Genomic DNA, 27,881 nt, shown 5'->3' on the forward strand with positions numbered 1-27,881 from the left:
TCATATGATTTGACATGTTCTCCTGATAAGAATGAGTTTTGGCTTCGAATAATGTATGTATCATAAAGATGTAGGATTTGTCATGTTCATTTGACATAAATGTCATTAGTCCAATGCATGGATAGCAATTGGAACAAACACAAGTGCTGAATTAATTAAGCTGGTTGGGCCTGGATAATGAGGAGATTGTTAACTCTCTGGGAAACAGTAATCATCATGCAAGGAACATCTTAAAGTATTTAAGCAAAAGGGAGATTGATTGAATAACTGTTAGAGAGCAATAAATTAAGTAGAGCGACTCTATGAGATTTTTTGGATGATTGCACAAGAACACCCAATTACACTAAAAAGCTGCATCCATATATATATATATATATATATATATATATATATATATATATATATATATATATATATATATATATTATTATTATTATTATTATTATTATTATTATTATTGTATTGCGATTCGTATATAAAAGATCGGACAGGGCACACCAAACGAACACTAGTGCACAGTGGACAATATATTATTATTGTATTACGATTCGTATTGCTCACAATAATGCTTCTAATCCACTAAACAACGTTAGGTTAAAGTGCTTTGGGCTATCTTTTCTTTTGTGAAACAATAAAAAAACATTCGATTGTCTTTTCTAGGTGAATGAGAAAGCATGGTGTTAATTGTTTTTTTTTTTCTTTTTTTGGTTTAAAGTTGACAATACATTATGCAATGCTTAAGCATAAAACCTAATGTAAAACATTATAAACGACATGTGGATGGAGTACTCATTGTCTGGTTTATGTAAACAATAGAGAGCAAACATACCCCACATAGGGCCAGCAAACATGTTTATCACATGAATTTGGTTGTAAATAATCCTAACTGTTGATAATTATTATATGACCTCAAAAGAATGGGATTGATAAAGGAGCAAAAACTCTTTTATTAAATAAAAGGGTGCCTCTCATCTAAGATTCAGAGTAATTACCTGTAGCCTCTTTGCTTTGTGACACATATGGCTTCTCAATCCTGTGGTAGTCACGACATTCTTAAACATGAGTACATCAAACTTCCACATACGCCTGTTTAGATCCCCATTATGCGTAGTTTTAGTCTCGAGAATTTTTGACTAGATAATGTTGGTCTGCATTGGACGCATCAACCCTATCAAAGAGATGGAAGAAAAGGAACAGCTAATTAAGAATAATAATGCTTTCATCATCTGGCACACGGCGATAAAGCACCTTTATTCTTTCTATACCGAGACGGGTTATCCACTTATTTCATTCTCTTTACCCAACACATTCCTATACTTATTTTATAGGTCATCTCACAAAAGTATATGTCATTCCCTTATCTTATTGACAACTTGTTGCTTCACCATCCAGACCTAAACGCACACTGATTTGTGACGTGTTGAGAGTCGCCAAACATATAGATGATTGATACCTACTTTAAAGTCGTTTCAATAATGACCGACAGAAAAAAGAAGAAAGGGTTAATTAGTCACGTAACTTAGTTCTTGATCACTAATATTGTTTTACATGCATGAATGGATGCGCCTGAGAAAAATGAATTCATTTTCTTGTAAAGTCTAATCATTCTGACAAAGATAAAATGATCAGAATAAGACTGACCCACCAGTGACGCTGGATCTTCAGCGGAACATGTATGAACATGAGACGATGTCGAGCGTCAACGCAACTTTTGGAAACTGTTGTTCTGACCTTCAATTCAACTGACAACAGCACGGCTACCACTTCGAACTGCGGCTTCTTTACTCTCTCTGCCTCCAACTCAGCTTTCAACTGCTCTGCTGCCACTTCAGCCATGTACATGTAGAGGAAAAGTGATCAGCAAAGTAGAACTCGAGGCGCATTAAAACTTTAAATAGAGGGTTCCCTGAGAGGGAATATTGCGGTCCAAACTTGGATCTCCTAATGAACAAGACGTCGGAGTCAGCTTTTTTCCTTTCATCTTTCTTCCTCTCTTTTCAACCTAATGGATTAAAGAGGTAGTGATGGCAACAGGTCATAAGACTTTTTATCTGGGGCTGTGATTTGGGTTTGACTGCGTAGAGTTGGAAGAGGCGGTGACACTCTTGGTGGTTTGTCAAAAAAAAAAGAATGCAGAATCTAGTTTGTGGAACAGGGACACGATGACACAGAAGGGGATGGCCGGTTAACAGACCCTCACGAGCGGCCGTACCCGTGTTTCAAACAGGAGGCCAATCTTTGATAGTGGTATCTTGTATAGGGCAGCAGGAGGAGGCACAATCTTCGAGAAAGCTGTCTCTGTTTTCTCTATGTAGATGGGCAGACCAGCTAACCTGCAAAAACCAATAAACCTCACCAGTGAGATAAAATAAAAACAAATTTTTGTCGAAGATATAAATATAAAAAGGTGCAAGTTGTTGTATCAATTGACCCAGAAGACAGTCAACTCTATCACAAATGTAACATTTCCTAACAATAAATCACTTAGCTCTACTTTCACAACACAAAATGGATAAATCAATTTACAAATAAGGCTGATAGGAAATAAACGACTGTATACTTGCTGTACATGCTACAGTCGACACAAAAGTCAGCAGAGAGAGTATTCACAATCGAGGAGGCGAGTGAGGATTTCCTGACAGCTTGGTCGCTCATTGGGTTCTGCCCAACAATCTACAGCAGATATGTAAAGTACTTTCAGTTGATTAGTGGACAACTAAGATATCAGAAAGAGTCTAGCTCCATGTTTGATATACCTGAAATTAGGCTGCCAAGAGGGCCTTCTGGTATGTCTAGCCTTTTACCTTCATTAGCAACTGCATATACCACCTAACAGCACAAAAAAATGAAGGTAGTTTCTTTTAGGTTGAGTTTTTATCAAGAGAACATATTTTGCACAAAAACCTACACCATCTCTTACCTGAACTGGTGGTATGCCTTCCCATGGCCTATTGAGAGTGCAAAGCTCCCACATTATAACTCCAAGGCTAAAAATGTCGCATTTCTCTGTAAATGATTCATTGCGTATGAGTTCAGGAGCCATCCATTCTGGGGTTCCCGCAGATGAGTTATCTCTCATTGGACTATCTTTCATCACCCTTGAAAGTCCGAAATCACATATCTTGACTGTCCAGTGTTTATCCACAAGGCAATTTGCACTTTTTAGGTCACGATGGACTATTTTCATGCGATGTATGCACATCAACCCCCTTTTTATATCACGGAATAAATAATCAGGCCACAATATAAGAGTACTTATTGCAGAAATATATGCTTTTTGTATCAAATGATAATTCCTTTGCGAAAGCAAACAGTGTTAGTAAATAGTTTATCATTCTAAATGGACCATCACCGATCACCTATATCCAAGTTTTTGAAGAAAACTAAGCTGTCAACCAAACAAGTAACTGGGGAAATTAATGCATGAAAAGGGCACAGCAAAATGTAATTTGTACTCGGAATTTTTCCTTCAAAGCAGAATATGCAATCAGCCCAAAATCAGTCAGTTCCAAAAGGGGAGTACCAAAATAAAATGTCATTCTTTACAGAATTTGAGTGGAGAAACAATAACCAGAAGGTATTCTAGTGTTGGCCAGAAGTTATCTGGCACTCTATAGAGCAGTAATAACATTTTTTTTGCTTAGATAATAGCAGAATGAAGCTAAAATCATTTTGTACTTTTAACGATTCAACTAAAATGTTATGGCAAGCATCATATAAGAGAATGTATAAATCATAACTATCAACCAAAAGTAAACAAGTAATTGTAGAAAAAAGATCACTGAACTGAATAGATAGAAAATTTAGCAGTGCAATAGCTAGATAAAACAAAAATACCTGACAATTTCTGCAACAAAATATTCCTATTTTATGGCTTCTTTCACCTTTTCATGATATATATCATACATATAAGCATCAGCCATATTTAATTTGTACAAAATTTGTTTTAAATGTAAAAGGCAAGTCAAAGATGTTTCTTTTTTTCTTTTTTTTTGAGCTTTCCCAAATCAATACAGAAGTTTAGGTTAAAAGAAAGCTCGACTTTTAGTATCTGTAATGTAGAATCCCAGAAGAATAGAACATTTATATATGAGCATATTTACCTTGCATCATACGGAATAATAATAATAATTTGAGGTTACCAATTGGTGGCTGGAAGAGTACAGTTCTGACACACTGCCATATTGATACTCGGAATGGAGTGGTTCCACCTGGGCCAGAGAGAAAGAGAGAGGTGGGGGAGGAGGAAGAAAAGGAGGATTGGCAGAGGAACTGGAGGAAGAGGAGGTAAAGGAGGAGCTGGAAAGGGGCAGAAGGAGAAAGAGGAGGAAAAGAAGAGATACTAGTTGGAGAAAATAACAATCCGAACAAAATGGAAATGACTGCAACATGGGAACAGTACACAATGGCAGGAAAACGAAGTGCAAGTAAAGGAGGTGGCAGCAGAGGAGGGCAGAGGCAGAGAGTGAGAGCATGAAAACGAAACAACTATTAATACAACTGTTAAAAAAAAATAATAGGTATGGTAAACTTACTGATTAGTACTATATTGTACCAGGCTATTTTATCATCCAGCAAGCCAACACGTATATTGGGCAGTACAACCCATTCTGGATCAAGCCAAACCATTCCGTTGACATCTTAATTGGCTGTCAGACCAGTAAATATCAGATCACATTGACCTACCCAAACAGTATTCCATACCTTGGTGCAAGAATTGAAGCAAGACTAATAATGAAGATTGCATATTTAAGAGAGGACTACTACAAAGAATTTGAGAATGGAGTTGTCCTAATTGGGACCAAGTTAAATGGCAGGTACCAAGTAAGTTCTTGGTTGTTTGACAGAACTACAAATCCACCATCAGAATGGTTATATAACTGGATACAGACAAGCAACAATTGGAGAGTAACATGACAAGCATATGCTGAACCAATCTAAAAGTTCAGAAGTACTAAATGGTCTTGTCCAAATAAAATAATATCAATTTAAGAGCAACTCAAAATAGAACAAAAAAAGATGACAATAATTTAAATCCACAATAAACAATAGAAACTGTTGGTAAGTTGAGAACCATATTCTCAGCTCAGTTTGTCCTTGTAAAGTTCTGATGGCCTGGGCTGAAACCTCACTTTGAAATTTTTTACTAAGGTTCATACGAACCTATGATCATGGTATGCAATTTCGAATGGTACCGCCCAGTACGGGCGGTACGTATCAGTCTGACGGCATACCGGTACGCGGACCGCCCGCTACCGGACCGACCGTGCTACAGTGCAACAGTAATACGTTGTAATGGTGCTACAGTGCTACACTGTAGTAGTGCTATAATGCTACAGTAAGAGGAAATAGCTAGGTAAACCCTGGTGTACCATTTGGTATGCCCTGGTGTATCGCTCGGTATGTCGATACCGTACCGAGCCAACCTCGAAACACCGGTACGGTACGGTATTGCATACCTTGCCTATGATATATTAACTAATCCACATCCAATGAAAAATAGGCAGTAACATTATATACCCAATCTTAAGGACACTCACTGCATCTAATATAATGCCTGACTCAAGGTGTTTCACATGTATTGGCTTCTGAAAAATTTTAACAAAAGCAGGAATGTAAAATCACTTCTGCATTTTCATCAGCTGTAGCAAGTGGAGTCAATTTGTAAGATGTTTCAGTAAACTTTACACAAGATCAGAAAAGGATAAAAAAGGTCACAAAATATGTTGTTCATTATTTTTATGCAAGGTTTGCTAATGCCATGATATATCACTCGATATAAGCGATACATATCGGTCCAATAGGGAACTGGTATGTGGACCACCCTATACCGGGTGGTATATGCTAAATGATTCCATATCACCCAACATAGGGTTTGTACCGATTGGAACAATTGAAATTCGATCGTTACCAACCTGTACCGATTGATTTAGGCCAGTAACGATTAGATTTCGATCATTACCAACAAACGACTTAGACTAGTTCTCACAATCAGTTCTATTTCAAAGGATTTTTAAACCCTTTCCTCTCCCTCGTTCACCCCCTTTCACTCTCTTAAACTCTCATACTCTCTTAATCTCTTTCTCACTCACTTTTTTCTCTCATTCTCACATTTGCACTATCTTAAGGCTTCACAAAACTGTGATTTGTGGTTTGGATCAAGCTTCAAAGGCTAATTAGAGAGAATTAACACCTAAGTTAGAGGAAGAACTATTTAATCAAATGTATGTTTTTTTTTTTTTCGATTTTTTTTATGATTTATGAGATAATTAAGCCTATTCTATGTTCACAATGTCTAATATGTTGTTTGAGGTCTTTGTGATTTTAGAATAGTGTTAATTAGGCAGTAATTAAGGTATTTAATGTTGTGATTAGTATGTTTAATGCTGATTTTTTTAAAATTAGACACAATGGGTCAAATCTCTGTATTTTAAGGTGATTTACATGTTTATGATGATATAATAAATTTAATTAGGATTTTATTAATTTTTTAATATTGTGATTAATAGTTTTGATGATGATTTAATCAAAATTTAACCCATATTGGGTCAATTCAACGTCTTTAATACCTATTAGGATGTTTCACATATTTATAATGGTGAAAGAAAACTAATTAGGAATTAATTAACAATGTTAATGCTGTGATTAGTGTATTTAATGTTGATTTAATCAAAATTTGATACATATTGGGTCACTTAAATATTTTTAATGTCTATTAGAGTATTTGATATGTTTATAGTGATGAAAGAGGAATAATTAAAGAATAATTAACTATGTTAATGGTGTGATTAATGTATTAGATGATGATTTCATCGTAATTTGACCTAGATTGGATCAAATTTAGGTATTTAATGCCTCTTAGGGTGTTTGAGATATTTATAACAGTAAAATAGGACCAATTAAAATTTAATTAAGTTTTTTTAATACTGTAAATAGTGTATTTAATGATAAATTTATTGTTATTTAACCCTTTATTGAATCAATTTTATGTATTTAATAATTATTAGAGTGTTTAACATGTTTATTGTGGTAAAGGATGGTTAATTAGGGAGTAACTAGTGCTTTTAATATTGTGATTCGTGTATTTAATTATGAAATCATCGTAATTTGACATATATTGAATAAATTATATGTATTAAATGTCGAATATATTGATTGACAAGTTTATAGTGGTAAAGTTAGTTGATTACATATAATCGCACTATATTATTTCAAATTAGGGCTAGTCGTAACTTGCTTATTTAATTCAATTTTGATAGAAACATAGCACCAAAGAAATAGACACAAAATAACGCTTGATATTATGCCCGAAAGTTAAAAGGGGCGCCTTCATTATTGGCAATGCATTTATTGTGACTACATCGGCAAGGGTGGAAGAATCATTGCGTGAAAATGCATTTAGCCGACGGGTTTTTCGATATTGCAAAATGCAAAAAGGTTCCGACAGAGATCTGTAAATCATTTCAAGATAAGTTACAACAAGAAAGGGAAGATACAATTAAAGAGAAAGCAAGAGCAGAGGAAGAATACTACAAGTCTACGTAGGAACCAGTTTATGATGAACATAAGGGTTGTGACAATGATATCGACTTGGATCTTAGAGCTGATATTCGTGCATCATTAGAGCATCAGTACATGTATGAGGAAGCAATGAGGTATCGATGACCTAACTCATAATGGGAGCATGATCCCTATAGTGGGTTTACACTATAGGGATTCTAGAGGTCGGCCAGCATAAGGCAACTAATTACTTTTCCTCAGTTAGATTGAATTGGTAGCATGAGGGATATAATCCGCAATGGACCCGGCAGTAGGTCAACACCATATATTATTAATATTGATCAACAAGCCTATCCTCCACAAATAATGAAGCAGACAAGGATTGATGATGCATATATAGAAGAAAAGAAGCGGGATATTGGAAAGACAATAGCTAAATGATTCAACTTCCATATGATTCCAGCAAACACAACCCAAAGTCCATATTATCAGAGCATCGTCTCCTTTATTCAAAAGGCTGGCACGGGGATCAAACCTCCAACATCAAAGGAGATACATGACATGTATTTAGATGAGGTGACATAATTGGATCAAATTCTTCAAGAGACAGTGGGATGAATATGGTGGGACATCAATGTGTAACAATTGGATAGGGCCAACAAGATTGAGTATCATCAATTTTTATGTATTGCAACAGAGGAAAGGTTTTTTATTAGTTAGTTAATGCTTCCAACAAGATTCAAGATGTAAACTATATTGACAACATCACAGTACATTGTCTAGATAGTTATCGACAATGGAGCCAATTTCAAGAACGATTTACAATTGATGAAAAAAAGGAAAACAATGTTTTTGACTTTATGTGTAACTCATTGCATGGATCTAATACAAAAGAATCTTGATGAGCTACCATCAGTTAACAAGTGTATAGCTCGAGCACAGTTGATAACAAGGTTTATATATAATCATCATTGAGTCCACTCTTGATGCAAAAGTATACAAATGTTGAGATACTTTAACCCGAAGTCACTTGGTTTACTACAAATTTCATTACCTTTAAAGTCAATATAGCAAAAGAGGTGGGGTCTCAAGGCAATTGTCACCTTATAGAAATGGTTCGATTCTAGGTATTTGAGATCGAGCGATGAAAAAACGATTAAAAAAACTATTATTTCTTTTATATTTTGGGATACCATGAATGAAATTGTAACAGGAGTGGAACCACTTTATGTTGTCCTCTATAAGGTCGATATAAACAAACGTCCCTAAATACCTTATCTTAGACATATGCTAATTATAACAAGAGAGGAGGTCAAGAAAACATTCATAGATAATTTTAAGGTTAAGCAATACTTATATATCATCGATCGCAGGGCTAAAGTTCATATAGACTAAGACATCCATAATGCAGGTAAATTCATATTCAGTGTAATTTAATTCATATTTTTTCATTATTTGAAAAATTCATACTAACAAAATTATTTGTCTTCCAACGTATTATTTAAATCCGACCATTCAATTTTGATATTGTCTTGGAACGTGATCAGATTTATTATCGATATTAAAAAAATGTTATATATCGACTCTTGCTAAACACTATCGATGTAGTTGATGCTATTATAAATAAAGGGCCAATTATTTCAAGAAACAACTGGTTCATTCTCCAACGATATAACTATATAGTGTCATTATAATATGGATCCTGGTAAGGGAAAGTTGTACACATGTTGATTATAAACTATATTTGATGTTAATTATTTGTTATGCTAATAAAGTCCTGTTTATATCTTTTTACAATCGAGTGGTGGCTACAATTTGGAGGGGACACACCAAATTTAAAGAAGATTGCCGTACATGTCCTTTTGCAGGTGACAACATTGAGTGGTTACGAACATAACTGGTCAATGTTCATATTGATTCACCCGAAGATCCACAATAGATGATCGTATAGATGGCTGTAGAAACTGAAATATGTCCACTACAACATGCGGCTAAGGTTGCGATATGTTGAGCTGGACAAGGAGCCAAAGGAACCAGAGATTGTTCCCATCGACCTTCAACACAACAACGAAGATTCACAACTGATGTTAGAGTAGGTCAAAGTAGAGAAGAATTAAGAGGATCCTCTTGTTGATGAGGTGAGAGATCTTTCACGTCATTCGTGTTTTGTCACTGAAGCAATAAAAAAAAGAGGAAAGCACAACCCCAGTAAGAGGAAGATCCCTCTCGATCAGTATGTTATGAAAGGAGCAAGACAACATCAAGTCAAACTACTCGAGGAACTAGAGACGCCCAGCGTGCAAAGGCAAAGACAAAGGGAAAGGCAGTAGTATTAGTTGCACTATTTGAAAGAATCAAGTCGGACAACAAAACACCTTGTCAATCACATTCAGCAACGCACTCGATCCAGAAACATGGCAATGATGTGGAAAGCAATGCCTCGATCTATAATGGCGACGACGTCAGGAGTCAATGGTCTTGTCTACACATTTTGAGGAAGGTTCATGGATCGTGTAGCAATATTTTATGCATACGACCCAAGATTCAAATAATGGAGCTCGACGAGGTGCTGGTTAAATTTATACACGGAAGGGGAAGACAATGGATGATTTTGAGCAGATACGACTGAGCCAACACGAAGTAGACAAAGAGCGGAGCTCATCATATTCACAACTACTGTATTATGGAGAATCTTATGGCCAACAACAATATGATGATTGTTGGTCATTCTTCTCCGAGTAGTAGTACGGTGATCGATCTTATGATATGAAGCAACAGATCAGTGACAAAAGTAGAAGTTACGGCATTCTCTAACCTTTGAATCAATATATTCCATAATTGTACTTGCCTTAGGAGCAACCTCGGACATGTGTGGTTCACAATGATCAGACTACTACGATCATCACCATATTGATGCATCAATGACATACGGTGTATCAGTATACTATGTCATTGGATTAATTTTAGGATTGGATTTGACAAACATATTAAATTGATATACAGATTCATAGGGTCGAGAACCCCGATCTACCGCTCGTGGAGTCCTGTCGTTCTTTTTGGTGGTAGAACTAAGTATTTCTATCGATCAATTATTTGATTCATTTATATCTTAAAATTTAAGTTGTTTAACAGATAATCTAACAATTAAAATCACTTCTTTGTAGATAATTCAATATCAACGAAAGGATGGTTCGGAACGTATCACAAAGCTACTCCTCAAAGCTCAAAAAAGATACATGCCATTATTGTTTCCTAATTTATATTATTTTTACTAAAATTATACTAAAATTATATTTATTTTTAACTGAAAAGCCCTAATCTAATTTTTTTATTTTTTATGAATCTTTGGAACTATTTTTGATCATTTTTTCGTGCTGTCGGTACACCCCATCGTATCGACACATGATACGTCGATACGAAGTGGTACATACCGTACCGCCGACTAGTCAATACATAGATTTGGACCAGGAAGATGAACGTCACAAACCTTGTTATTATGTATGCAAAGGAATTTCATTATCCAATTTCTAATGCAAAAATAGACTCACAAAAACAACCACATTCACTGTGATAGTTTTCCATCACTTGAATTCTATAAAGTTTATGAAGCTAATGCTGCTCACTCTGATCTTCTTAAATAAATCATCTTACTATCTTACTGTCCTACAAATCTTTAACATGGAAATCTGAATTGTTTTGGATGTCTACCTAAAATAAGTCGCATCGTTACTCTTACGGTGAAGGTAAAACTAAAGTTAGCTCATTTGTGGTAGGGCCCACCTGATTCCACTTCACCTACATGTATAATTTTTCATAATATTTACACACCTGTATGAATCTTCATCAATCTTACATGTAATTGCCATTAGGGTTACATCAATTAAAATATCATCTACTTGATTGAATGCCCTAAAGTCCTAATGCAAACATGTGAATGAACAGTGGAGCATCCTTTCTCTGTACACAAAACATTGTTGTACTCTTAGGGACACTAAATGGATTTTCAACAGGTTCCTTGACCTATTGTTAAGGAGGTCCAGCAGCATCTGCGAGGTGGCCTAATGGAGTTACCATGATGTGGACAAAATGCTACGAAAAATATCAGAAGTAAATAAAACGAAATCGAGCCAAACACAAGTGGGCGATCTATAGTTAATACTAGTATTCTAGGATAAAAAATTAAGGTATGTTTATTTTGAAGCAGAGTTTATCTAGTAAAATGATAGCCAATGTTTACTGTCAATTAGATTGCGTCAGCATGAGTTACCTCATGATGTCTCAGAAAGTAATTTGACGTAGACCATGCTGACCCATGCTGGATGTATCAACTATGACAAGATCAACATTGGCCTATGTTGGTTGGCGCAGGGGTGTCATGAACAACACAACATGGAATTGTTCCATGCTAGAAAGGTATTATCCTACCTTTGTGCCATGAAATGGCAACCTTTGATGGCAATATTGTACACAAAGAAATAAGGATGTCTTAATATCAGATATATCAACACATGACAATAGTTGAGGTGCCGACCTCCAAAATCTTCCACACTTAGTAGATTATGGACAAAAAACTGTTGATAAGAAATGGAATATGGGCTATAGGAAGGGAAAAGAGATAATGCCTTCTTTAGAGAATAAAATAAAAATAAATAAAATGAATAAAGGAGTGATTATAAGAAAAGAAAAGAAACACTAAAGGCATATTTTCATCGACAACTAAGAATCTAATAATATCCATCAAATATAAATGGTTAGGCAATTCATCCCATTCTAAGAGAATCCTATGCACAAGGGGGCTATGCCACGATGCAAATTACAGAAGATAAATACTCAAAACAGAAGCATGGTAAAGCAAATATGAGACACAGAAAAATGGATAACCATAGGAGAGAAGATGAGTAGGATATTATTGATGCAGAAGATGAGTATGATATTATTGATGCTTGCCTGCAAATATCACGAAGCATTTTTAATCTCTTACGCCAACTTAGCCTCCTTTTCTGGCCACTAGTATGTATAAGATAATATAAAGATCCCATCTCCATGTATTCTGTAACCAATGACAGGTGTGGCGGCTTCACACATGCACCAAGAAACAATATAACTGCAGAAGAAATAAAACAAAGGTAAGTGAAGAAAATTGTGTGTGGAAAATTCATTGTTAATCTATCACATGATAGCAGAAAATCATTACCATTAGGATGCCGGAGACGGCTGAAAAAGAAAAAAAATGTAGTAAGAACAAAGCATCAGAAAATAGAAAGAGAATTTTAGATCTTTATAAGCGACAAGGAAGTGATACCTCAGTATAGATATCTCGTTGCAAAAATCTTCAACATTCTCAGTTGTCAGATCTTGTTCCAGAAAAACTTTTATTGCAACATCAGTACCATTCCATATGCCACGAAAAACTTCCCCAAAGAATCCTAAAGATAGACGAAACAAATTGTTAAGTCTATCATCCTGTGTCTTAGCAGGTCATCAGTCCCCAATGAACAACAGCATATAGCAGGCAGATAGAAATGCTTATGATCAGAACATTGTTCAGAAAAGTTTCACATTTTCTGTTTTTCATAAACTAAAAACCTCAAGACCATCTCTCTTTCAGGTGATAGAAATCAAATTGAAACAGCAAGAACAAGAAGGTTTAAAATACCAATACTGAAACCAATACCGGTAACTTACTGGAAGATGTGTACCAATCAGGATGGTATGGCATGCCTCAGCACACAATAAGAATGAAAAAAATTATGTTGTCATGAAAGGTACTAGGTGCACCTGTGTACTGACACAATGGCAGAACAGATGTGGTTCATTGTAAGCATTCTATTGAAATCTTACCAAATTGTGCAAGATATCCCTAGGACCACATGCCCTTTACTCCTAGGACCTCATATGAGCATTCTATCAAGAACTGTGATGTATCCAAATGTTCCTGGCTCTCGAAATCTTCCAATCAACTATAAAAATTTCTTTTACTTATCTTGCATATTGTGACATGACTTATTGCGAAAATAATGTAGGTTCTGATATTAAAAGAAATTTCTTTTTTTGATGCTAATCGGTGATTAAAAATGTATATCTTAAATATATTAGTTTGGCTCATCTAATTCTGAAGTCAACGGACAATCGATTGGGCTAAGGATTTAATTTACCACAGAAATGTTGCTTCTAGTTGCTCACGCATCACAACACACATAATTGTGTAGTTATTTACATTTTTAAATTTTAATAATATGCTCCATTAAGTGCAACAAAAAATAAATCCAAAAATATTATGGTGATACAATGGTTTCAACAGAAAGAAAGTATCATTCCAGCATATTACACTAAGCAACAGATATAGCTTGATATAATCCACTTGAGTTTCTTGAACATAATTGCCCAATCCACTAAGAAAAAAGTTGGGAATGGATCCATCTGCTAGATTTTAGTAATGCAACAAAAGAGTTAGGACTGATGTGACACGCTATTGCAGATATAAGTTACCAATAAGAAAGGATCATGAATAGATAATATGAGCATATATGAGCGCAGCTTAATTCAAAGTAAACAACAATCAAATTGCAGGAATAATATGCAAGAGAGAAATATTTTTTCAGCTAACTTGCCTATTCCAACACGTGTTCCAACAGTTAACTCTGAGAATTCAATGTTCCATTCATCAAAAGGTAATAAAGGCTTATTCAAAAAGGGAGATGTCTGCAAAAGTTTGTTCCAATTTGACTCCATGACTTCTGTTCTTAGAAAGTCCCCACTTCTCTTTAATGTCTGGCCCCTATATTCATGAGGAGATGAGGGCAATGATATAGCCTTCTGAGTTGAACCTGTCTGCTTTCGGAAATTACTACATGTATCAGAAAGTCTGCCAGATGCTTCATCCTGACAAAGAAACCGACTTGAAGTTTAAATCACATAAAATTATAGTTCCACAAATGCTGTATAGGAAAAATGGGCAATACATCAAAAGACTAGCTTCACAGCTGTAGACTTAGCAAAAGAGCATGAAAAAAAGGTAGAATGTAGAATGACCTAGTCAAAGAAAATGCGATGAGAAATGTGAAACATTAAAGTTTCATAGCAACAAACTAACCACCAGGCTTATTCTCTTCATCTTCAAAAGGTTCCGGTTTATATAATTGTTGATGTGGGTATCCAGGTAATTCTCAAGGTGGGACTCACACCCTCCATTATTCTGAGAAGAATTAAACTTGTCTTACCTAGATCTCATGTAATGACAAAATATGTTGACCTAGACATAAATCAATGCTGCATTGCTACAAACTCAGTGACTCTTCGACAACATGTCATTGTTCAGTGACACAATGAAACACTATCATTGCAAGTAAAACAAAAAAAAGAGATAAGTGCTAGTCATAAGTTCCCTGCAAGCCAATCACGTGAGTAATAACACGTGTGACATGATACGCATTCATTTTGCTCATTATATTATTTGATATTTTATCAATTTATATTACTTGTTGCGTATATATATTTTGATGTCCATGAATTTATGCAATGAGAATCAGATCGTGACGAGATCACGATAATGAGACTGATTCACCTTTAAACACAGATTCTAAATAATCCCGGTCATAGGTTACTCGAAAGGGACATCGAGATAATCGAACAGACTGGTGAATTGTATACCCCTATATATGATGGAGGCGGCTGGTCTCATAGCTGCTCATGTGGGGACATTAAGGCTACAGTGCAAGTGCTCATTGAAGAATGATACCTCATTGTTAATGATAGATGGTTAATGATACCTCATTGTTAGACAACGATTTTGTTGTCCTAGTGATGTACCTGGTCCTTAGATTTAAGACACCAAGGATGTCCTGTATTAGTACTTCACTCTTTGATACCACACTTATGGGTTTGAAAGTTTCAAATATAGCACAGCCGATTATCAGGAGTGACAAGCAACCTTACGAGAACCATTGAGTGTCGATATAGGATCATCCACTCTCGGTGTCATGAGAGGGATATCTCATGTGTTTTTGCTCAGACAAATCCCAAACCAGAGTCATTCGGATTGAGAGAGAAAGAGAGCTCCGGGAGAATCCGATTAAAGCGAGACTCGAGTAGAAACTATATGAGTCTGATATCACCATGCCCGGTATATACGATCTCTGGGATATTAGATGAATGAGGGACTATAGATATAAGGTAACTAAAGACAAACATGTCCAATGGATTGGATTCCCCTGTATCGTTTGGGGACTGCAGCATAGTGGCCTAATACGTTCGGAGTCGATGAGTCGAGTGAATCATTGAGCTAGAAGGAATTCTGACATGTATGACTCACAGCTAGCTCAATATTGGGCCTAGATGGTCACACACATATGGTAGGCGTTGCGACGAGTAGAGATTCAGATATGAGATATCCGCCGAAGCTCCTATCTTATTGGATATCCAATAAACCCCTGAATTATTGAATCTTATGGATGAGATCCAATACGAGCCAATGAGAGATTATTGAATAGAGATCTACTAATCTAAGAGGCTTGGATAGTTGGATGAAGATCCAATACCCAATAAGGTAGGATCCATTAGAACTAAGCTGACAAGGAACCTCTATAAATAGGAGGGAACCAAAGGTTCTTAGGCTAGAGCTTCTCTTGGTTGTCATCTCCTATTCTCCTCTCTCCTCCTCAGATAGCAGACATGGAGATTTAAGGAACATCGCAGCATTCCTGCTGTGTGGATTATCGCTAGAGAGATCGTATATCCTCTTTTACATATTTGCAAGAATTCAGAGATATACGATCTCCCTAGGTAAAACACAATCTTTTATATACGCAGTTTTTTATTTTATGGATTTTGCGCATCAATCTTCGCACGACGACAAACATAATTTATGAGAAATTTGGGGATTTTTATTTTCTGTTCTTCCGCTGCATATATGATGTCGCCCCTAGATTTCCCTACAATAAGGACATCTTCCACTGAGGCATCTTTAAGAACCTCGTCTCTTATATGTCCTAGAGAAGCTATAAGAAACATCAGCACAACAAATATCCTGATACTACACAGAAATAACGCCTATGACGATAAAGAAGTAAATATGAATGTAGCCTTGGAATAATACAATATGGAGCAAGTAAGTGAAAAAACATTAAAGAGTTTGGGTAAGATAATACAACAGCAGATCCTTAAACAATAATTGCTCTTTCATCGGCATATGGTATGTAACAGTTGCCATGTTATATCATGGGTCTCATACCAACTACCACAAGCACATTGACTAGAGTGTGCTGCTATACCTTTGTCATGACACAAGTCGCCTCATAATATCTTATTGTTAACATAAATGACAACAAGCATGAAAATCTTAACAAGATTAGAATGGTGGAATTTGAATAGCACTCGCATATGTGAATCATCAGATAAGATGAGATCCATATGACAATAGAAAGCCAATAAGATGAGAAATATGTATTTGAGCTCGATAACACAATGCATTATCAAATAATGTACAACAATACATATCAGAGTGGTAAAATCTTGTAACGTGTAACTTTTTATGACAACATGGTGTAAATGATGAATAAGAATGTAAAAACAAGAAGCAAGCATTAGAAAACCTAGGAACTAGGATACATACATTACTTGGTGGATCATTCAACCTGCATTTATCATTCATAGAGAATGAGCCTGAACCTTCACCATCATGATCCCTTAAGAAACGCTTTTGTTTTAGAGCTTCATTCATTGCTCGTACAGCCCTGGAAAGGAAGTTCTATAAGAAAGATGAAAGACTATCAAAACATGAGGCCAAAAGTATGAAGATTAATATGCACAATCAAGCAATGGTATATGTTTCACACAAGTAACAACTAGAAGAGCAATAAATGTTTTCCCATAGAAAAAAGCAAAAACAAAATCGAGCAGTTGCTGGAACATGACAGCCATATACAAATTATCATCATCCAAGAATTCATAATGCATAATGCAATAACTTGAATTATATAATGTTCATATGCTTACTGCATTCTATAATGATGTTACATACAAAAATACATTAGTTTATTTATTCCAAATCAAGGACTCAAATAGAACTTTTTTGTTTTACTTGTTCACATTGTTCTAAAAAGAATGTCTAAATAAAACATGCAAACAGAATGATGTGCCTTGGTTAACTAAGAGTGGTTTAATGAACATCCATAAATAATTTAAAGGAGTTCTAAATGCATATACATGACAATACATTTCACATTGTAGAAACAACTACACTGTATGATCAAGTATGCTGTTTCGTTCATGTTATCAGAATCATTTACAAGAAAATCTTATATACAATATGAACCAAGAATGAAGAGGTGGCAGAGGAGGAGGAAGAAAAAGGAAGAGAAAGGAGATGGTGGCCGAAGGTGAAGGAAGAGGAAGGAGGAGGAAGAGAAAGAAAGAAGACAAGAAGAGGAGCTTACAAAAGTGGGCAACGAAGGGTGACATCTGTCGAAGGTCTCATGATTAGAGCTGGGCAACCTGGATGGCAAGCATGAGGAGGAGATGCATTTTTTTCCCATGTAGCTGGACCGGACCGGACCGTCCAAAATGGGCCTGGTCCATGTATCACCGGTTCATGCCCAAACCAATATATACTAGTCGGTATGTACCCGTTAGGCAAAACGGAATTCCTTGATATGGACACAGTTATGTTGTCAAAATAATAATCAATCCAGATATTTAAATCCAGAAAATATTTACTATGTACTTGGTTCACAAATATGTAAACGGAATAACAACAAAATGTGAAGATGAAAAGTGAAGGTGTAATAGATATACCGAAGTTTCAGCTACAATATATGCATAAAAAACAATAAATTGAACTAAAATGTACACCAACCTCACAATATCGTCACCAATTTCCGGGGTAAAGCTAATGCTTCTTCTTCGTGCCCTACGAGCATCAGATGTTGAAGCACCATCTGACCTGCAAGTGAGTTTGAGAACACTTGTAATTGTTTGGGTATGCTATAAGCATTTAGATGCAACTAGAATACCAAAACACAATCAGTTCCCACACAAAAAAGCTAAAAATACAACAGACAACAAAGGTTATATTAAAAATAGTTAAGTCCCTCACCATGTCCAATATTAGGTTTGCTATGATAATATTTGTCATGGCCTGACATAATTAAATCACTAATTTAATAGGCTTGAGTCATTGGTCCAAAACACTTAAGTCCAAGTTAACAGTAATAGAACAATGCTTATCAAACCCTATAGATTAAGTCAATTCTCTTGCAATTACCGCATAAATTAAGTCAAGTTAATACTATTTGTCATGACCTGACATAATTAAATCACTAATTTAAGAGGCTTGAGTCACTGGTCCAGAACGTTTAATTCCAAGTTAATAGTAGCAGACCAATTTTATCAAACCTTACCGATTAGGCCAATTCTCTTCCAACTACTGCATATAGGATTAAACTCATGCAACACTCCCAGTTCACACCAATGAGAGTTGAGCTTACCATGTATACCCATGTAGATAGATTGAAGTAGAAGAGGGCATTGATTCAATATCCTGGTCATTAAATATGCATGTGCCATCAAAGAAGTGAAAAGCATTATCTTAGTTGATAACCTCCAACTTCAAGAATTTTCCCAATTTCTTCTAGTTGCACTAGTTGTCTGCCTAACTACAACTATGACAGTAACAACCTGAGCTATTAGTTCAGGTACTGAAGTCACAAACTAGCTAGAGTTAGTAGTGGGTGGGAAGGTGATTAAGTACTGAAGTCAGCATGTTTGATAAAGGTTTCACAAAAGCACGGGGGGTTTGACTATGCTCAAAGGCAGATGAAGGGCACGATAAAGCAGATGATAGAGATAAAAATCAGATTGTTTGCTAGTAAGTACATGGAATAGGATTCCAATGATTAAAGAAATATAAATCCCTAAGAACATAAAACTATCAAGCTGCACTTGGAAAGACTTGCAAGTAAGAATCAGACTTTACATGGTCATGAATAATAGTCATTCCAAGAAAAGCTGAAAGAAAAATATGAAAGGAAAACACTAGAATAACTAAAGCACAGACAGCTAATGGACCTTGAAATGATCACGCCATCTGCATATTCTCTAAACAACTGCCTATCACCACCAAGCATGGACCGCCCTCGTGCTCTAGATACAGGATGTTCTGGACTGCAAGTATCAAAACAACAAGACGTAATGCTAAAGCTTTGTACTGCAAGTAATAACTAAATTTCAATGTCGCAAACATGCTTAAAAGTTTTCATAATCTATAGGGGGAGAAACAAAAAGAATATACTAATGAAAGTCACAGATTAATACAGTAACACCAAGTTATGTAAATGAGATAATCGTTTTGTAAGATAAGCATGCACATTTCCCATATGCAAATAATTATAGTAGAATTAAGGCATTTCAAAATTTAAACATTCAATCAGAATATATATTATTTAATCAATCAACTTGTCCACATCTGTCTATCAATTGCTCAAAAAAAAAAATTGTCCACAGACATGTCAGAACAGCACTGTGAATCTGTATTTGTGTCCTTCACAATCTCCAAGTATGCAAGCAGTAGGTATTTTAAGTCTGTTTACCGTCAGTTGTAATAGCTAAAATTATAGGGTTTACAATTTCTTAAATAACATAAAATAATTTCAAAACTTGAATCATTACATCAGAGATCACATGCCACAAAGATATAGATGTTCAAATGGTTGCCTCACTCATGAAAAGAGTGATCAGCACTTCAGACACTCCTACTGAGGATGTCTAATTGAGATACTTAAGAAGAAGAAAAGAGAAAACTCTTGAAGGAAGGTCCTAATAAGCATACAAAATTTCAAGAACGTCCTCCTAAGCATACAAAATTACCAGATATCCAGATTCAAATGAAGCATAAATAACAAGCCTAGCAAAACAAACCCAGAAACACAGGTTCATTTTTGGTTATTTTCTTATATCAGGACACATGATTTAACAATCAAAGAAAAGGACTGTCCATGAACATAAAATTTCCAACAAAATCAAATTCATATAGAAATCCCAAATGTACACCAAGTCATACAACAACAACAAGAAAGCCATACACCAAGTCATAGCCTTAACTAATAGTGGAGGGAGAAACAAAGGTATAAGACGAAACCCCTTTAGAAAGGCATCAAGATGCTAGATTATATGAACCTGTACTTTGTACCAACAAGCATAACAAATTCACAGGAAATTAAAACCATATGGATTTTAACAACAAAAACCTTGAACTAGCAGTACGTCCACCAGCAACTTTTCTGCTGCTGCGCCTCCAGAAAGCATTTGCAATGTCTGGTTCACTATGTAATACATTCATTCAGCCATCCAACCAAGCAAAAGTTAAATAAACAAAAAGCAGACAACTGAATTTGACGTGATTAAGTGGAAAGAAAGCAAAAGATACTAGACAATATTAGCCTTAAATTAAGTTCTAAAACAAGAATGGTGAAAAAAACGAGAATCAATGGTTGACCATTTCAATTTTCAACCTCAAATATCACCTTAAATTTCCCTCTGCAAAAGTTGTTGATCTCAGCATAACCCTGCGCAATGAGTGATCAAGTAGACTAGACGATATGTCAACTCTACGCTGATATGAAGATTGGAGATTTTCATAGTGCTCTGAACTGCCATATTAGGGTTAGGTGATTTGAATGCATCAAAAAACATATGGGGCATAAAAAAAAAAAAAGAGTAAATAAGGAAATTTTGCAATTTTGTATTGAACAACACTTAAAAATAAGGAAATAACAAGAAAATTGTTGGAAAAACATTAGGTGCCCATATGTTTTACAAAACTAGTAAAATAGTTATTTGCTTCTACTTACAACAAAAAGACTAGTGTCTTTCTGTTAAAAACTACATGATATACTTCCAAAGCATAAAACAATTTCGACAAAAACTTTGAAACATAGGAAAAATATTGGAGATATCTATAAAAAATTAGGTCCAGTAAATATAATTTAGATGTGAAGAACTTCCTTGTAAAGATAAGTCAGACCTTTTATAGGTTAAGCTCAATTGATGCAGGATCAAACCAACCATTTCCAGCAAGCATATTGTGGGCCAGAGGATATAGGAAATATTGGTTATCATCACATAATCAACCTAGTCGTAAGACAGGAAATAAAACTGAGAGATCTCTGATGGTCAAATAATTGAATTATTCACAGGTTTCACAGGAATATTGTAATTAAACACAAAGGGTTGTTGGTTGGTTCACAGAATTTGACTTTTTAAGAGAGGTTAAGGCTGATAAAAACTGCAATAGTTTCAGTTAATCAAAAGGTTCCAATTATTAGATAGTCTAACTATGCAAAGACCAAGAAGGAAGCAAAGAACAAACCAAATAATCCATACTGATGTTACATAAAGGATTCAACAGTCTTGAAATATGAAGGCAAAAATTAGTGAACTGATTAAGGATGATGCAAAAATATTAAAGAAAAGTGTAAGTCTTCAGAGAGAAGAATATAAATGGAAAGAGGGCTTATGTGGAGATTGAGAAAATTCATAGAGAGGGTAAACAGGCAATGGAGACTGAAGATAGAGCATCCAAACCTTTGTAGAGAGATTTTTCAATAAAAAATAGTACATGCACATTTACATTTCAGATAAAACATAAATAAAGAAATTAACAGTATGGCAATATCTTAAAAAAGACCCACTAATTCCCAACTAATAAGCTCAACTGCCACTCATGAAAAATACTAAAATAGTAATGATAATATTCATAAGACTGTAAGATATTTAGTCTCAGAAAGTACTATAACTCGAGGGAAAAGTATTCATCCTAAAAAGTTCAGAAAAAAATCCAATTAACAAGTTAGGTTGACTTGTTTGAAGCTCTAATACCCCATCCTCCATCTGTTGGTGCCAGTTTCGTATGAAATCAAATTTTTTTAGATGATTGCATGAGAGCTGGGAAAAAAGAATCCAAAGGTGAATAAGTTAAAGTACTTCCCAAATAATTGCGAAGAAGAAAATAGCAGGGCAGTGATACTTCTTTTAGTAGGCTACAGAAGCATTTTACATCATATATTTGGCAAGTAGCCCATGGATAAATATATGCTATTTTATAATGACAGCACCAGAGACACATCACCAGAAAAAATAACCATGAAGAGGTTGATATCATATCAATGTAAATATCATACCCTGCAGCCTCCACTTTGTCAGAGAGCCCATATAATGGACTATTGGGTTCAAGGGGAGAATCACAAGAGTCATACTCAGCAGAGTCACTCTCCCCTGCTGCAGAAATATGGGATATAAAGATCGCCTTGGTTGAAAATGGAATTAACTGTCCAGGATAGCGCATAAGATCGACAAGCAGCTCCACAGAATTCAGCACAACTACCACAGACATATGCTTGAATGAGTCTATGCATTCGACACCACCATCACTAGGAAGACCCTGTATGTATACATAATTTGACAAAATGACAATTTAAGTAGGGCTAAAATTTGCAAATCCATGTAGTATATATTCATAGTTCAATGTGTGAAGATCAATCTAAGCACACTGCAATGTAACATTATTACCACCACAAGTTTGCTCTCAAGACCAACAGCATCTGCCAAAACTTTAAACAAAATTGCGCGAGGCCGGCATGATCCCTGCCTAATCTGCCCTAGAAGTTGGATACCTTTATTATCCATCAAATGAGAAATATCATCTACAGAAGCTTTTGCAGGACTCAGCTCTGAATTTGGACGCTTATAGAAGTCAAAGACCTGATTTTGAATCAGCAATTAAGCACAAGACCAGAAATAATGATGAGGATAATTTTTCTACTGAATAATGGGTGGACATATTTCAAGCTTATATTCAACTTACTGTAGATGCAACAATGTATATTCTGATGTCTATATAAATGTCCACAAAGGCACAAATAGAACATAAAACATGCTTTAGCAAATGCACCCATAACCAGGATTATATTTCTTAAATGTGTAAAAACAAAATCTAATGGTTTGGTCGATTTCACAAAACTAACACTTTTCCTTCTCTTAAACGTCATCAATACAACCTGACGAATTATACAGAATGAGATAATAATAATCTAATGACAAAGTAGACTAGCCAAAACATCATTATTTAGTGGGATAAATTAATTCATATAATATTCCATAAAGTACTTCTCTCCAATCTCAGTGTATGGTGTGCAAAGATATAAAGGTTTTGATATTCAACTATTCATTGCTATGTAATTTGACATCATGTTAGTTGAGACTTGAGCCAATGTATTTCTACTAATTTTTCTTGCACAAATATATCGTTGTGTATTGCGGAGAGTAATTTAATATGGTTAGATCTATTTTATTTAGAAAGGAGTTACCAACTTACCATAAGTTTTGGGATCTTATTAGGAAATGTTGTTCCTTTGTGACCCAAGAGACCAAGTTTCAAGTCAAAGAAATAGTCTGACCCACACTGGCAAAGCCTCGTGTATCGGGTACATCCTTTTATTCGGGAAAAAAGTTTTAGACCCATGGATGTGTCTAGGTTAGTTAAATATAGTCGTAAAACAAAAGTAAACCTCACCTGCAAAACTTTGATTAAGAAAATCCACACTTTTACCTCGGTTTTAAGAAAGTTATTTCACAAGTGAAATGCTACCAATCTTTATGTAATCATATATTTTCCTTTTATTGTGTTTATTAATAAGTTATGATAAAATTCTTATGAAAGAAATGATGCATTTTTAGGCTGCATGGCCTTATAGCTATCTTCCACTGTCTTTGATGTGTGTTGCTTACGGATTCTAGTATACTTCACAATTTCCACCATTCCTTGCACTCCATCAAATATATTCAGTTATCTTTAATTATTTTGTTGTATCAGTGCAATTGCCATACATAGATTTAGAGTGTCATGACACTCTATTTTGCATAAGTTGGTAACAAGACAAGTTAAGAAACTCATGAGGTTGAGAAAGGTGTCATCTGCCACCCTTTCAACCTTCAAATTTGCTACATATCAACAATGTGTTCATCATATTTCCAAACTCATCCTTTCTAATTGTGAAATTTTACTTTCCTGGACTACGAAATTTCTACAAGTCAAAAAGTGCAATTATGAGATTGATCTAGAATGACAATAATGTTCAATGTGAAACCAAAACAAATTTGGAGATCGCCCAAAATATCAGAGCAGTTATGTATTACAAAACCTGAAGGACCACATCTATGTAACAAAAAACCACAACTAATGCAATCTGGTTTAAAGTGTTTGACTGAGTCAACCCTTGATAATTTGTTGCACGCTAGTTGGGTGAAAATGACTCTTTTTTTTTAGGATTGCCAAACTAGGAAGAGTAAAAAGAACATACCAAACCAGCAATCTTTTTTATTACTAAAGCAGGGTTCGCATATATTCCTTTCACCATGGCAGCACTTAATTGCTTCAGCATGGAGAGTTTCTTGTCCCTTTCTGCATCTACAAGAATTATGTCAGCCATGGACATTTCCATTCCAAGAGAGAAAAGCTCATCAGGAGATGGAATAGTGTCAAATAGCTCCTTGAGTTTCTTATCCTGCATTAATTAAAAAAATAAACTTTTTATTGCTCAAGGGAATCAAAACAATTTAAAGAAATAATAGAGATAGCAAATTAAAAATATCTGGTAAATGATTCTATTTCTCACTGGAATGATAGAATAGAAGCCATTAGGTATCAATCCTGAAAAGGTTCCAGTGGACCACAATATTTGAGAAGCAACCTGAGATGAGTGTACAGCTAGCCTCACATCACTTGCAGATTCTCCAGTAGTCAAAGTTTCTTCTCGTGGGGCCAAAGAAACAGAATTTAAATTTTCTATAAGATCTGAAGCCCACCAAGCAGCATTAGAAGTTCCTGGTTCAGATTGTGTTGAATCACCTGACAACTCCATTTTTCAGAAAATATAAAACTGCCACTCACTTCTCACCCCATAGAGGAAATTGGGTACTATATAAAGAAGGACCACCAAGAAGGTCAAAATACTTTTTCTATTAAATTCTCTTCCTCCATCATTCCTAATGTCTACAAATATAATAAATCTGGGTTAGGCAAAAAGCTCAAAAAGCATACAAGAAACTGACAACAATCTGATTATCACATGTTCTTGATCCTAACAAAAAATAAACTTCATCATGAGATTTGTAAAAAGCAGAAGTTGCATCATGCGTATAAGAACTTACCTTAGCTCTTACAAGTTAACCATTGTGCTATGATGTATTAGTATGAAAGTAGAACCGAAATTGGCATTTAAGTAGCTAAAAGACTTCCAAATGTTATTCTACATCAGATGTTAGGCTTTGAAATGATCAATATTTACCAAACTTTGAGATGGATTTCACTATTGAAACTAAAGCCATTCGAAGTAAAAAGGATGTGCAGGAATTCTAATTTTCTAAGATACAAGATCACTAACCAAACAAAAATATCCAAGCATGTGCATTCAGCCATCATCACTTCCATAAAACTAATACCAGTGCTGACAATAAATGAGATCTAATGGCATAACGCAGAAAATATAAAAAGAATTTGCAAGTGTTGCAAAAGAGATATCAGATATTTCTACAGCCAAAACCATCGCAAAAATTAAATTATATAGTTGGTCACAGAAATCCACAATAAACAAGAACTCTTAGTCACCAGTTGAAAATGTGGTGTCTAAATTAATAAACACCAGAAAATGACAATTTTCTAAGTCATAAAGGATTTCTTTTTTGGTGTCAGGATGGGAAAAAGAATAAAGGATTTCTTTAAGCTTTTCTTAACATACCAATCACAAGAAAATCAGCTTTTATAGGTCTGAATAATCATGTAGAGCATTCTGCATAGTTTCCATATCCAACATAATATTAAAATGAGTATCATAAACTCAACAATGCCACCAAAATGACAGCAGCAAAAAAAGTTTCAGTCTTGTTCTTAATCTAAGGAAACTCTATATAATTGCTTGTTTATTTACATGAGATTATACTAGAGGCCAACTAGCCTTTAGGTCTCAAACCCCTCCAGCCCAAGGTTGACTTTGCCAAAAAATCTAGCGATAAGTTTAGAGGCTTGAATAAGATTGAAGATCAATGGTAAAACAAAACATCTTGATTTTAAGTCACTGCCATAGTGATCAATCATTAAGAAGTCTTGGAGAAAAAAATACTGCTACTGACTTTCAAATAATGAATGATTAAATCATTAGCACATAAGTTTTAGAACATATTGTAATTTAATGGATCCAAGTTTAAGAGAAATTCAATCAAGCACATGGAGGGCATCGTGGCCATTGTCAGCTTCCAAGCAAGAATCAATCAACATAGTCAGGCACAGACATAGGCTCACAAATATAATTGACTGCATAAGTCTACCAAGTTTCAACTAATGCATAAAACCTAAAAACAGAATAATATTTTTGGTGATAGGAGTATATATCAGAAGCTAGTACAATCCTTATTGCTTATGCATGGAATCTTATCAGGGTTTCTAGAATCTCCTGTAACAAGCACTGTCATTTCCCTGTGACGTAACCTACATCAACTTACATGGAAGAATTCCAAGTGTGATGACCAGGAAAGTTTGTGATTACTTATCCAGAGAATTCATAAACTGTAACGGGTTGCAGCCATTGCACATTCTGTAAGAACGAACATATACTGTTGGGCAAAAGAGAAACAATGGTTTTGAAGGCTCTGACGTACGGTCAGCTCTTTTACAGATAAGAAACAAGTGATCACATGGACAAGCTATAGAAAACAGCTTTTAATTGCTAAATCACCACATCTCGTAAACTAATATTTCTTACCCAAATCAGCTATCCCTCCATGTTTTAGTGAACCATGAGGTCATGGACAATAACATCAACCAGGGTGCATTATCAAAAGATTTACCAAAACAATGGTCATCAAACCTCCAACATCGGAAGGTTCTCAGAGCACGATTCTCCTTATCATCAATCAATCGATGATATCTCAATCTTATGTTGCCCTCCTCGAGGAAATCAAATCAAATTCCAAAGATAAAGCGAGTAAAGAGCCAAAATACCTCATCGTCGTCAACACAACTCCAACAGAACTCAACCAATTATGAACGCATTGGAACAGAACCAGAATAGAACCGATGAAAACACACCTTCGATCAATCCATCACTGGCGAACGAATTCGCTCATCTTCACCAAATCCAATAAATGGTCACGAATTCAGATCTTGGACGAAGAAACCGGTTAAGATCACGGATCTAGATCTCCCAATCCGCACGCCCATCGAAATCCGGAGCCCAAATACCGAGAAGAAAGAAATCGAAGAGAACTAGGGCATCAACAGAAGGCGAGAAAGTGAGAAGGATAAAAATATGATAGGAAATGAACGAACAAAAGAA

The 27,881-nt window shown here is 35.2% G+C and overlaps 1 protein-coding gene across 8 annotated transcripts; it reads right to left on the bottom strand.

Moving 5' to 3' along the window:
* Positions 1-1,492: 1,492 nt before the first annotated feature.
* On the bottom strand, positions 1,493-27,881 carry LOC135586432 (U-box domain-containing protein 51-like). Of its 8 annotated transcripts, none has more exons than XR_010485846.1 (19): positions 27,635-27,881; positions 25,167-25,543; positions 24,852-25,055; positions 23,062-23,253; positions 22,674-22,933; positions 21,018-21,143; positions 20,742-20,816; positions 19,564-19,659; positions 18,353-18,439; positions 17,111-17,231; positions 14,112-14,382; positions 12,803-12,926; positions 12,695-12,714; positions 12,448-12,604; positions 2,921-3,209; positions 2,757-2,829; positions 2,570-2,673; positions 2,213-2,333; positions 1,689-1,826 (listed from the first exon to the last, which is right to left on the bottom strand). XR_010485846.1 is itself a non-coding variant. In XM_065103212.1 (18 exons), exons 2-17 carry the CDS (start codon positions 25,410-25,412, stop codon positions 2,591-2,593), a joined length of 2,424 nt encoding a protein of 807 aa, XP_064959284.1. In that variant the 5' UTR covers positions 25,413-25,543; positions 27,635-27,881; the 3' UTR covers positions 1,493-2,333; positions 2,570-2,590. The 8 variants fall into 8 exon arrangements, 6 of the variants coding, with proteins under 6 accessions (XP_064959284.1, XP_064959283.1, XP_064959286.1 ...); XR_010485845.1 differs by having other exon boundaries at positions 2,561-2,673; XM_065103212.1 differs by having other exon boundaries at positions 1,493-2,333.

Source organism: Musa acuminata, chromosome BXJ2-4 (assembly GCF_036884655.1).
Source record: "Musa acuminata AAA Group cultivar baxijiao chromosome BXJ2-4, Cavendish_Baxijiao_AAA, whole genome shotgun sequence".
Classification (NCBI taxonomy): domain Eukaryota; kingdom Viridiplantae; phylum Streptophyta; class Magnoliopsida; order Zingiberales; family Musaceae; genus Musa; species Musa acuminata.